Below are 13,500 nucleotides of genomic sequence, written 5' to 3'. Positions count from 1 at the left end.
ATCCAAACAGTTGCTGAGTTTTAAAAATTCTTCTCATGCAAATAAATGTAAACAACATTTGTTTATTATATATTAACAAGGTTGAATACTGTTATCGTCCCACCGAACATACTCGATGCCATAAAAATGAGATTTCTAATAGAGGAGACTATCGTATATGTAGCCAACTTTCAAACAAAATGTTTCTTTCACTATCATTGTTTGTAAAAAGAGATGGTTTGTTCTTTGTTGCCTTTTTCAAAATGTGTATGAAAAGTTCAAACCAGTGATTATAAAAAAAACCTATTTTTTCATTTCTTGTTAGATCGTCTAGCTAGTTATGATCAGTCTAACAAGATACTACTTTGAGTTATATCTCAGCTTAAAATCTCTTAACCCCTAAATGCGCAATGTTGTTTTAAAACAACACTACTAAAAACGTTTTAAAATATACGTATTTTAGTATTTTTTAGAAATAAAATTCATTAGAACAACTCTCTAGACTCTAACGAAGAAAACTTAACAGCTGGAAGTACTGTATTTGAATGTTTTGTTTTTATTTTTGGTGTCAAAATCTCGGAAACGAAAAATAACACGTCGAGATTCCCGTCTGGTGCTGACTGTCTTTGAAAATAAATTTTAATATAAGGTTAGTGGTTAGTGAAAATGTTTGAATTATCAGTAATTATACTAGAAAAAGGTCAATTTTAAAGTTACTATTAACAAAAGTAATTGTTTCGACTTTATCCTGCGATAAAGTCACAGTGTTGTTTAAAAACAACATGGTAATATTTGCACATTAAAAAGTAAATCTTTCAATTTTTTTATGCATATTGGTTAGTTTTAGAGCAGTTAATCTGTTGAACAAAGATTTTATGTTTTTAGATGATTTTTTAACATCGTGCGCATTTAAGGGTTAATCATAAATTATACGTCCTCATACCTCATGGTATGGCATGCGTTCTTATGTAATGCAACATATTTGAAATTTTTTTCCGAAAATCTTTTGTAATTTATTTTTTAGGAAGACATTCCCTATATTCTTTTTAATTATTTAACCCTCTCCCGCTCACGAGGTTTTTCATGATTTAAAAATACTTTCCGGGCCAATTTAGGCAAAATACTGTGCAGAATAGTTAAAATCACTGTAAAACATTGTATTTTGAAGAAAAAAGCGAATTTTGAAATGGTGCTCCAGAGCACCTATGAGCACAGCAGGGACTTTTTTAAAAACACGAAAAAAAAATTCTGATACTTTTTGAAGTATTTATCAAATACTATGGGAAATAATGAAAACAACGTAGTTTTCGAAAAAAAAAACTTGACTTAGTCAATCATGGTGATGAAAGGACGAATTTTGAAGAGCTTGTCATATCCGAGTTCTCCTCTTTTCTTCATCTCTGAGTTGTCATGTACCTAGATTTTGGCTTGCAGCTTTTCCCAGAAATGGTAAGTTTTCGTTTTTGGTCCTCTTTCAATGCCTTTAGACCCACTTTCATTTCTTTCCTGGCCCGTTTTGCTGGTGTTTTTATTTCTACCTCGTTTGTATCGGAAAAATACTTATGAACTTCATCTGGTAATGGATCTATCGCAAACATAGCGACTTCATCTTCAATGTCGCTTCCCATCTCATCAGCTTCTGATTCATCCCCTTCTAGAATCACCACGTAGTGAGAAGAACGGTCAGCAAAAATATTAAATCAGATATATAGTTTATTTAAGGCCATCTGTTTTTTTTTTGCCTCCTGTATGCCCAGTGGTGCTCTGAGGCACCATTTAAAAACTTATGGAACAAGTGAACAAGAACAAAAATTGTTAATTTTATGGACCGTTACACTCAATGAACAATAGATCTACGTAAAAGTTATTTTTATTATAAAAACGAATAATGAATGTTATAGAAAAACAGTTGCTAAAAACACACATTATTTTTTTATCGTAAAATTCGGACTTTCTCCTGTAGTTTTCTTGATAACAAATCAAACATTGAATCAAGCTGACATTTGATATGCCAAGTTGAAAGTACATTAGAAATGCAAGATTTTGTAGAAAAAAAGAATTCAAAATAATTTATTTTTTGTCGAGGTATGGTCATTACAATTCTTGGTGCTCTAGAGTCACCATGAGCGGGAAAGGGTTAAGGTAACAAAACTTATGCAAGCTATTGGCTAGTACCTGAGAAACAACAACCAGCAGTAAACAACAACCATCCCTAAATTCTAACACTTTTGCATCCTAACACCTTCGGCGGAGTTGACTCGATCCCAGTGCTGGTTTGGTCGGTGCCATCAAACATACGACCCAAAGGGGTACGCCTAGTAACACAAAGTGCATACCTATATTTATGCGCGATCAACAAACAACAAGAATCCGGTTAGATCAGTTTTAGTTGTTCTCTAGCCAAACGATGACATCGAGAATTCGCTGCCGGATTACAACCGGTCCGCCGGTATTGACTAGTGCGGCATGCACGGCTCTGCTGCGATCAGTCGAGTTCTGTGCGGCCGAGTGAAAAGATCGAGACTCGAGAAACGAAAATTAGTGTCTGTTTGTGTCTTTGATGGTGAGACGATAGCAGTTAGTGTAATATTTGAATAGATAAGACGAGCAATGCCTGAATATAAGGTGAGTTTTGAGATAAGAAAGATTTAGGACATCGATGTTTTGCCGTTTTCGGTGTAAATTATTAGCATAACTGTGATTACTTGAAACGGAGAAAAAGACACTTTTATCGATTCAAAATTTTAAACTTTACATTCGAAGTGCTCGTTTTGCATACTTCTCAATACTGGTTCTAGATTTTATTTACGGCGTTACGAAGTCGTTCCTATTTTATTGCAAAGAGCCCCTTTATAAAATTAAGAATTGAGATCGTATATGAAAATGAACGAGTACGAGTACGAGTAATTTCGTTTAATTTCTGCAATATTTGTCAGTTGCTTAACATATCACATATAAATTAAAGAGTACTAAAACTGAAAACAATTATGTAGGTATTCCAGTCAAATTTAGAAAAAAAGTTTATACTACAGTATATTGAGTTGTTCGGAGTTCTGCAGCATCACTGGTACAATAAGTGATCACTTCGAAAAAAAAAAGAAAGTCAAATGTTGCGAAGATATTTGATGGTAACAGCATATGAGAACTGACAAGGTCTCCGTCGACAAGCTGGTGAAACTGCCGAAACAAGAATTGGAACATGCTGAAAAATATATTCAAATTTGCTGCTAATACTGAAAAGCTGTTAACCAACAAAATTGCTTGTTGGGATGCTTATTAGGTCCAGTCGCTTATAGTGCAATGAATTGTTTTCAATTTCTTACACTCGCTTAACTAGTTACAAGAAAAATGTATCAAGAGAACGGAAGAAGCCTGGTGAGGAGTCCCGTGATGATGCGTAGTTCACCACGTATTAAACTAAGTAGCTAAGTTAATGACGAATGTGGAGATATTCAAAAACGGTTTGAGTCCAAAGAACTGTTGAGCACCTGTGTCATTTCCTTCGATTCCAAAGTAGCATAGCTTCGTTGAGATGGAAAAGTTCCCTGAGTGTTGCACTGCACTCCCAGACTAGTTTGGAAACCCATTCGACAGACCCCTATAATAGTAGTACAAGCTGGATGCCTGAAAAGTTTCTGATTTTTGCAGTCTACAGTTGCGCAGCATAACCGATAACTTTGTAAAACCAAGCTGCGATAGGTCGTCTACCACAAGTGACCATTGCAGAGGAGAAAAAGCTTACCTTATAATTCAGCTCCAGGCCGAAGTGTTCCTTGTTGTTCAAGGAAGTCATCTCTGTTCAACAGGGTCATGGCTGCAGTTCTGCCATGTTGACTGCCGTATCACGAATACTTAGTCTGTAGTGGCGCAGGCAACATAAATGCCGCCTAGTATTGTCCCACGTACTCCCTCGAAAACGGTGACAGTCGACGGCATAGAATTTGAGAGAGTAACTTGTAGGCGGCGCCCGGCGGTAGATGCAGCAATTCAACTTTTTGTAGATGGGGCATTCAGTACCCTCCATTCACTCATCCGATACTACCTCCTCCACCAAAATCTTGGCAATAACCCAGTATAGTGTTTTAGCCAGTAATTCGCCACCGTGTTTCAACAGCTCGCTCGGGAGTTGGTCATCTCCAGCTGTTTTGTTGTTTTTCTGCAAGCCGATTTTCTCTTCAACCTCCTGGAAGCCGGGGGCTGGAATTCTCTCGTCATCTACGTGTTCACCGAGATCTACTATCACTTCGTCATCGTACTCTGCTACATCGTCGTAAAGGTGCTTGTCGTAACATTGCTTCCACATTTCTATCTCCTCACACTTGTTCGTGAGATGGTTGCCGTCCGGGTCCTTACACATATCGGCTTGTTGCACATAGCCTTTGCGGGAACTGTTCAGATTCTCGTATAACTTTCATGTGTCATTCGCACGGATTCCATTCCATCGCCTCGCGATCTCGATCTTCCTGCTAGCGCTTCTATTTTTCCCAAGACCTGTCCAGTGCGCGTCGGCAGCGCTCCTTCGCCGTTCGCCCTCGTTCGGTGTTGTAGCATTCTCGCTCGTACTGCATTCTTCTCTTCCACTAAATGTTTGCACTTGTCGTCAAACCAGTCGTTTCTTCTGTTCGGAGCCATTGTATCAAGTGCCGCTACAGCATGGCTTTGGTTGATCGAATGTCCGCCATCTTAAGAAGTAGCTGCTCCTTCGTTGGAATTGCTGCCCGATGTTTGGTCGTGGTGGGCGACTTTGACGCTTGTTTCGCACCATTGGAAGTTTTGATCGTATTCATACTGCAACAAGGTAATAGTTCGAATTTATATTCGCACTGCGGTAGATGCAAACGTTGATGACGTCTGAGAAGAATTTACCGTCGATTAGAGCACGGTTTATTTGGTTCTCCACTTGTAAGTCAGGTGATCTCTAGGTGGCTTTGTGGATGTCTTTGCGGGGGAAGGAGGTAATTTATCTATTTATTTATTGTTCAACTGACTTTTTAGGTCTTAATGAAATGTGGCGGGGAAAAGCCCATTTGAGGCATTCCTTGCGAAACCCTCAAGTGCGCGTAAAAACCCCGCATCTTTTGATTTAAACATTTACATATCATGAATTAAGTCTAACAATGGCACATTAATACTACAAAGCGGACACTGACTAAGCTTAACTATAGTTAATCTAGAATTATAACATTCGCTTTAGTCTTTTTTTAAAAGTAACACTTGATTCATTAAAGTCAAACAATTCAAACACATTATTAAAGACGCTACACTTCCCCTATGGGTTCGTTTTGACCATATTCAGTGCGTTGAAATGGAAGACGCAGGAAATGTCGTGACCTCAGATTTCTGTAGGGCACATTCACGTGAATTCCAGACAGAATATTTGGAGCGTCTATTTCGCCGATCAGTAATTTTCCCACAAATACGGCCCTGGACACATCTCTTCTCTTTGCCACTGTGTCAATACCAAGTAATTGGCATCGATTGGCATATGGTGGTAATTGATCTGGATTACGCCATGGGAGTGATCTTAAAGCATAACGAAGAAACTTGGCCTGTACTGATTCAATTCGTTTGGTCCAAATGTCAGTGTAGGGACTTAATACTAGGTATAGCTGATGTTTTCAAAATGGAACGAACTAGGGAAACATAAAGCGATTGCAAGTAAAACGGATCGGTAAACTCTTTGGCTATTCTCATGATGAAACCCAGGTTCTTGCTAGCATGCGCAATGATATGAGAGTAGTGGTGCCTGAAGGATAGTTGTGAATCAAGCAGTACACCTAAATCCTTGACTACCGATACTCTTTCAAGATTTTCTCCGGATACATTATAGTTCCACGAAAACGGATTTTTTTTTTCCGCGTGAAAAAAATTGCAAGACGTTTTGAAACACTGATTATCAGTAAATTACGATTACACCAGTCAGAAAAATTATCCAGATGTTGTTGCAGTTCTCTACAGTCTGCTTTAGTACGAATTACGCGAAAAAGTTTCAAGTCGTCAGCATAGATAAGTTTACAGCCTGGTGGAATGACGTTGCAAACATCATTGAAAAAATTTGAAAATACTGATTACCATACCGCGGGAGGCTGCAAAATGCACACATCGTTGGCCGTTATAATTTATGGCCGGATCACCGATTTGTACATTGCCTCTCGTCCTACCTGAACGTTCATATCACCCGTTGCGGATAGCTATCATACACCTGCTCCAGCTGTGCATGCAGGCTTCTTTCTCGTCGTCGAGTCTTCCTTCGTGGGGGTAGCGCACGTTGATGATGCTGTAGTTGAGGAATTGGCCTTAATTCTCAACTTACACATCCTCGCACTGATCGGCTGCCACCCGATCACGCGTTGGCGCATCCTACCCAGTGCTATAAATCTGCTCCTTTAAGTTGCCAACTCATGATTTGAAGCCCAAAAGCAGAGAAATTACTCCTGTGAGTTTCCTACTCGTAAGTATTGCTTGGATCCACCACGATGTAGTATTGTCGACTCCTTTACTTGGCAGAGCCGTGCAAATAGATGAATGGACGTGTTATCAAATGCTCCCTCAATTTCTAGAAAAGTGCATACTGCGGTCTCTTTATATTTTAGCGACTCTTTATATTTTAGCGACAGTAGATTTGGTCTGATGATATATTGATACTTATCTAAGAGTAAGTCGTTTTAAAACTCGCTGCGAATGTAGTTATCCTCCATTACCTTGAGAAGAGTTGTTTTTTTTCTGTTAACTTGATAAGAGTGAGACTTATAGGTCGTCATTACAGAAAACAAGGCGAGCAACTCGCCTCGCCCGCAGTCACTGAGGAGGCGAGCAAAATGTTGTATTAGGGAACGCGAGTGACACTTGGCTGGTGAGAGCTGGGTAGAGACGAGCCACACATCGAAAATCCAGCAGACTCGCCATCCCAAGTAACAATTCTATAGCTACTTGGTTTTCTAACGGTTTTATCACAGCCATGAATATAACCAACGGATTTATGGCGGTTAAACCCGCTGCCAAAAATAGCAAGTCGTAATGAACACTGATAGCTGTCAATGAAACTCTAATAAAACTTCCAATAAAACCGGCAAGAGTCAATGCGATTTTGCTTTATTATTGGTTTTATTATTACTATCTATCGCCCCTTAAAACCACTCCAGCTTGCTGTCATATAACATAGAAACCAGTTTTATTGCGGTCATTCAAATGCCCAGTTTTAACCTGTCAAACTTGTAAACAAATATATGCAGGCAATGATATAAATACAGGTGAGACAAAAGCAGCTGAGTTGGTTTAGTGTGATGCAGAATTCTGTCGCAGTCTCCGTAAGATGTGTGTAAAATGCTTTAGAGCATCTTGCAGCGCATTTGTGAACATTGATGACGTAGAACTCCAAAAATCTAATAAAGTAACACAGCAAACTTAGTACTTTTCGGTAGTATTTTTTTAAATTTTATCGCCAGTTTGTCTTGTTTGGTTGAAAATAATTTCCTATGTCGTTAAATTATGCGTCCTTAACAATAAGGTAGGGGCAAGACACTATTGATATATTTCGAAATATATTCAATATTCAATTAAACTAAGTATGTATCGTTGCATTTTTCGTGCACCTCTCTATTTATATCAAAATTTGTCGATTCCTCATTATCGTCGGTGTGATGTCAGATTTTTCATAAAAATAAAGTTGTCTAGGCCTCAGGGATTTACCATATTTTTCTCTAATAATGCAGGCATCCAACCTTTGCCGCACCTTACAACATATATATCATTGAACTAGGCTTATTGCGGCTACGATTAATGCCAACTAATTACCAACCGCGCCATATTGATAATTTTGAAACTTTTTATAATCTTGAAACGAAAATCGAATCGTCGTCTGACTAACAAATAAATTGAATATCCAAAGTTGATTTTGATCTATCTCTGTATTGAAGAACACAGCTAGATTTTTTTTCAGAAAAACTGAGCTGAAACAATCCAATTCATTTTTGCTAACAGTGAGATCATTTTTGTAAGCCCGTACTATTTTGATGGCGCATAAATTTTAAGCGCCTATGATCTCAAAATGCACGACAAAATTTCATGCGCATATGCTTGAGAGCTACAAAACCTACCAAAAACCCCTCCTTATTCCTTATATTTCTACAATATCACCATCAAATAAAATCGATTGCACGATGATAACCAACACAGGTGAAACATTTCTCCCGCGACGAGAGATTTCCTTATTAAAAAAAGTGGCGTGATGTTCTGGTGTGTGTGCAGGAACGGCACAACAAATCAACTTGTTACGGTTGCTGTCAAGAAATGAAAAGTTGATTTGGACTTATTGTGGCAAGTAGCAGAGCGCAATAATGCAACCAAACTTATTGCGCTCTTAAAGAGGTAATGCCAGTTGCTTAAAGTATGCGGTACTCTTTCCATGTGGTTTTAAAGCAGTTTTATTGCCATTCTTATAATTGATTCAATAAGCTTGGCAAGAGTGGGCCACCTGGCTGTAAAGCAAACTTATAGCGGTTATCAGGAGGTTCTGATAGTATTTCTAGTTTTAACAGCAATTTTGCGAAATTGGTCATGAAAACCGCTAGAAGAATGCAATACGACTTAAATTGTTACTTGGGATCTGCAGTACCGAAATTGGTCAGACCAGTAATTCGCCGCTCGCCTCGTCTTCTAAAAGGGGTCTTTGGGAAACGGTTTTTCTTTTTAATCTATCTTTGGTGTAAACATCACTTTAACGTTCCGTTATCTGTCTGGAATATGTCCCAGAGTGAACCTAACTCGAATAAGGTTGATGACTTCGTCCGGTTTTTGCTGGACAATTGGTAGAATGCCATTGAACAGTTGATTAAAGTCATCGTGACCGACAAGTAGGCAGTGCACTGTCATGTGATAATATGCGTCAAAATCTAAGGTTCTGTAGCTCTCCTAGGCTCTTCTATCGAGCCAGGAAAGTTCAAAAGAACCTCACGTTGCCTAAGGCAGAGTCTGAATGCCCTCGCAGATGTGATATCGCGTATCTTGATATCAGAATTCATACATTTGGTTTTCATGGGAAATTTGATGTACGATATTTGATATCAAGATTAGCAATATTACATGATATCCGCTGTAGTGTGAACGGGTTATAAAACGAAAGCGCTGTATGATTTTGCTTGGATTTTGGTACTCGTATGCCCCTTGTATCACGTTGGTCCAAGCACTGTACTTCTTCCTAGAGATACTTAGAGAGAGAGAGAGAGAGAGAGAGAGAGAGATACGCGATGATAAAAACCGCCAATTTGGCAACTAGGTTTCACATGTTAGAGGTGCCAGATCTCTTCCCGAAGCGCAATGTTGACTTATTTTTTCATTCGACTAGAGGTCCAAGTGGCCAAATACACATGAAACGATCAGTAATGGTCTTGTTTTGCAAAAACTTAAAGTTTGATACTTCGCATCGCAAGCCAGGGAGGGTACTTACCCCACCATTCCTCGGTCTTCTTTTTCAGCATTTTTTGGAGCTTCTTGTCGCTCAGGGTCGTCGGCCTCCTGGAACCGGGCTTCCTTTCGATGCTCTGACTGGTATCCATTAGTGCCAAGGTGTTGTAGATGCCAGAACAGGCGTATCCGGCGTCCTCAAAGGGTCGTACGAAGTCCGGCTAGGTACCGTTGATTGAGCGCACACTTCTGAACGGAGTAACTTCATTGTTCACGATTAGAGTTTCACTAATAGAGCTGTCAATTTTTTTCTGCTGACTCATGGGTTGCTATGATTGATGCTGCATAGGTCGTTTCGTCAGCGCATGTGATGATAAACCCATGAAAAATTGGTCTATTTTTGAAGGCAAACATTAGTACTCGATTCCGGGAGTAATTTTCCAGTTTTTGAGTTTCTTAACGTCAAGCGTGATTATTGCGCAATAGCGAATGCATCTTACGCTGGACAGCCCCCTCCCAATAATCCTCTTAAGCACCTTGCCGGCAGTGTCCAGCAGATAAATGATAAATGAGTTTAATCCCCTCGCAGTTTCTCAGTTTTCCACAATAAAATCAGTTCCTGTTGCTTCCACCTCTTCGAAAAAAGATAGTCATCCAGGCGCTTTTGCTTCTGTTTTCCATCAAGTCCCGGTGCCTTGCTCATCGTTAGGGGGTTGAAGATCACGATGAGTTTCACACACGTAACCTTTTTTGTGAACTTAAGTAATATCGTAACCCTTTCCTTCTTCTTCTGGTGTGTCTGAGATACTGGAAACGGGGGACTCGACAGCCAGTTGCCCAGGCTTGGCTCGTGGCGTGGAAAAAGCCCCGTCTGATCGCTCTGCAGGCGTCAACACGCTTTTGGTCTTGGCTATTACTATCCTGTAGGCGTCATTCACTATTGAAACAAGTCCTCTTGCAGGCAACTGTATCGCATTCTTTAGTGTCGATCTTGCAGACTCTAATGCTGCACGGTGCTCTACTCTAAGTTCCTCGGTTCGCGCGGGTTGCATTCTTCGTCTTGCACGGAAGTACGCGCTGTGGAAGTTCGCTATAGCGTGTAGGCCTTGGTGCTACATTCCGATTTGGAACTTGACCTTCTGTTTATTTATACACAGCCAGCCTTCACTAGCTTCACTTAGCTACTGAGCTAAAATAGTACATCTGGAACGATGTACTGCCGATGAAAGAAGTCGACAATGAGAATTACTCGTAACTTCGTTCTACTCGATTTCAACTTCATATTGTTCAACCGATTATAACTTATTTTGAACCCAAAACTAAAAACCAGTTCGGAGAAATGTTTGTTCAAATGTTGTAAGCTTTTGGTACTATGTCAGGAATAAATTCTCATTTATTTATTATTATTTTGAAAAATTTCTGAAATTCTTAAACATTGACGTAAGACTACGTCGCGGAAGAACATTTTCAATGGTGCGATACAGTATTTAACTTATGTAAATGCTAAATGAATATACAAATAATACATGATCACTTTTTTGTCAACAGTACCTATCCGGTTTCGGATCCCACTTCGCATCGGAAGATTCCCGTTGCCCGAACGCTCTGCCAGAGGGACAGAATTCACCGCAAAAATGCGCTTACGGTTTGTACGCCGAGCAGCTTTCTGGCAGCGCGTTCACCGCACCCCGGACTGAAAATGCCCGTAGTTGGCTCTACCGAATTCGACCTTCGGTTGTTCATCAGCCTTTCGAGCGATACGACAAAAATCCGTTTCTGACCGTTAATTGGGACGAACAGCACCCAAATCCCAATCAAATGCGATGGAATCCATTCGATATTCCGGCGGCAAGCAAGACGGTAGATTTTATTGCCGGTTTGCGTACCGTTTGTGGTGCTGGAGACGTTCGTGGTCGACATGGATTGGCGGTACACGTGTTTTTGTGCAACAGCTCGATGACAAATTCAGCTTTCTATAACAGCGATGGAGATTTTCTGATTGGTAAGATTGAAGTGCAAGTACTGCTGCTTTTACATGGAAATAATCAATTATGAATCTTCAGTTCCACAGGAAGGTTCATTAGACATCACAACCGAATTTGGCAAAATGTATGTGAAACCAAACGAGATTTGCGTGATTCCTCAGGGAATACGTTTCAGTGTAGCCGTTGACGGCCCAACACGTGGATATATTTTGGAAGTGTACGATGGACATTTTAGACTACCGGATCTAGGACCAATTGGAGCCAATGGACTTGCCAATCAACGTGACTTTTTATCACCGACGGCTTGGTTTGAAGATCGCGCCGTTCAAGGGTTCAAAATGGTATCAAAATATCAGGGAGCACTATTTGTAGCAAGTCAAAATCATTCCCCGTTCGATGTCGTTGCTTGGCACGGTAATTATGTTCCCTACAAGTACGATCTGGCGAAGTTTATGGTCATCAATTCGGTCAGTTTTGATCATTGCGACCCAAGTATCTTCACGGTGTTGACCTGCCCGAGTACTCGATACGGAACAGCGATTGCTGATTTTGTCATCTTTCCACCGAGATGGTCGGTACAGGAGCACACGTTTAGACCGCCTTACTATCATCGTAAGTATTATCTTGATTAATCATAGACAACTGGAAACTAAAACCACTGTAACTTTTCAGGAAACTGCATGAGTGAATTCATGGGTCTGATTTTCGGACGCTATGAAGCAAAAGAGGGCGGCTTCCTGCCAGGTGGTGCATCGTTACACTCCATGATGACCCCGCACGGTCCCGATCGTCAGTGCTTCGAAGGTGCATCCAACGCCGAGTTAAAACCAGAACGTATCGCTGACGGCACGCAAGCGTTCATGTTTGAATCTTCACTGAGTATGGCCGTAACGAAGTGGGGCGAAGAAACGTGCTCAAAGCTTGATGCAAAATACTACGAGTGCTGGCAGGCATTGGAGAATAACTTCAAAATCTAGATAGGCGCTTCTCGAATGGCAGGACATTTTCGGCATCAACCCAAAACAATCAGCCGGTTCATTGGAGCGAAACGTAGAAGTAGATTCTCTTTCACTATCTCTTTCGTTCGGCTGTTTTGTAGCAGTTATTATTCAAAGAAAACTCATTGATTAAAGTATCTTGATTCGCCGTTAATACTTAAAGTTTACTAAATTTTGTTTCATTTTCTTGTTTTTTTAAAAGAGTTTCATTCTACGTTAAGTTTATTTTCGCGGTTCGCATGCTTTCGTATTTTTAGGTACGCATTTAACAGATCAAGAACGGTTTATTTATTATAATTCATAGTAGCTTCTAATCACTTTTGTCTTTTATTTTTTTTTTTAAGAAATAGTATTCAAAAAAAAAGAATATCCAAGTTTAAGTTACTCTTACTCATCGAGAATGTTGTTTTTGTTTTGTAATTATTCAGCCATGGCGGTTTACTCTTTCTAAGATTCAAAAAAAAAATAAAATATCCGAATACTATGCAGATAAATCAACCTTGAGAGTAAAAAATTATACATTATAAGGACGAAAATAGAGTGCTAATTAAAATCTGAAATTGTTATGAAGAAGCAACATTTTAACCAAATTGCAATGATCTTTTCGTTCTCAAATAAACAAAAAGAATATAATAAGAATCGTATGTTCTAGGATTATTTTTTTTGGGATCAGACTAGATTTGGAAAACAAAAACTAAACTAATGTGAAGTAGTACTGGAGGAAACTGAAAGTTTAACTTCAAATCAAATCAAGGTATTTCCTAGTGTTATTAAGCACATATGTTTTTACGTTCTGGTTTCCTTATAACTGAATACCTTTCTTGTAGAGTAACTTTGTAAGAACATTCTTTTATCAATTAACCAATCTTGCGAAAGAGAAAACGAACTTTGGTACATTTTTTCTTTCGATATGATAGATTAAACGCCAATAATGTCAACAATATAGTGCTAGTAGTAATCACACTTTTCAACATTCCGATTCGTTTCATTATTTTAGTTCTACTGTAATCAATCATATTGCACACCTAGAATTTGAATGTGAGAAAACAAAGCCCTTATTTTCGTGCATATTCACTTTGTTTGCTTCGGTTATTGAGTATGCGTGGTATTACGTAGAACTTAAAGCGTATATTCCT

General features: G+C 39.3%; 1 protein-coding gene across 1 annotated transcript; it reads left to right on the top strand.

Annotated features, from left to right (window-relative positions):
* Nucleotides 1-2,385: 2,385 nt before the first annotated feature.
* LOC129726535 (homogentisate 1,2-dioxygenase) lies at nucleotides 2,386-12,754 on the top strand. Its single transcript, XM_055683356.1, has 4 exons — nucleotides 2,386-2,604; nucleotides 10,930-11,383; nucleotides 11,445-11,978; nucleotides 12,039-12,754. Exons 1-4 carry the CDS (start codon nucleotides 2,590-2,592, stop codon nucleotides 12,341-12,343), a joined length of 1,308 nt encoding a protein of 435 aa, XP_055539331.1. The 5' UTR covers nucleotides 2,386-2,589; the 3' UTR covers nucleotides 12,344-12,754.
* The last annotated feature ends 746 nt before the right edge of the window (nucleotides 12,755-13,500 follow it).

The sequence above is a fragment of the Wyeomyia smithii genome, chromosome 3 (assembly GCF_029784165.1).
Source record: "Wyeomyia smithii strain HCP4-BCI-WySm-NY-G18 chromosome 3, ASM2978416v1, whole genome shotgun sequence".
NCBI lineage: Eukaryota > Metazoa > Arthropoda > Insecta > Diptera > Culicidae > Wyeomyia > Wyeomyia smithii.
Note: the sequence above shows the minus strand (reverse complement) of the source record. Positions and strands in the feature narration are given on the sequence as shown.

Coding starts and splice junctions, on each gene's coding strand:
- LOC129726535 (XM_055683356.1), top strand. Junction 11,384..11,444: donor CGATGGAGATTTTCTGATTG/GTAAGATTGAAG, acceptor ATGAATCTTCAG/TTCCACAGGAAGGTTCATTA. Junction 11,979..12,038: donor TAGACCGCCTTACTATCATC/GTAAGTATTATC, acceptor GTAACTTTTCAG/GAAACTGCATGAGTGAATTC.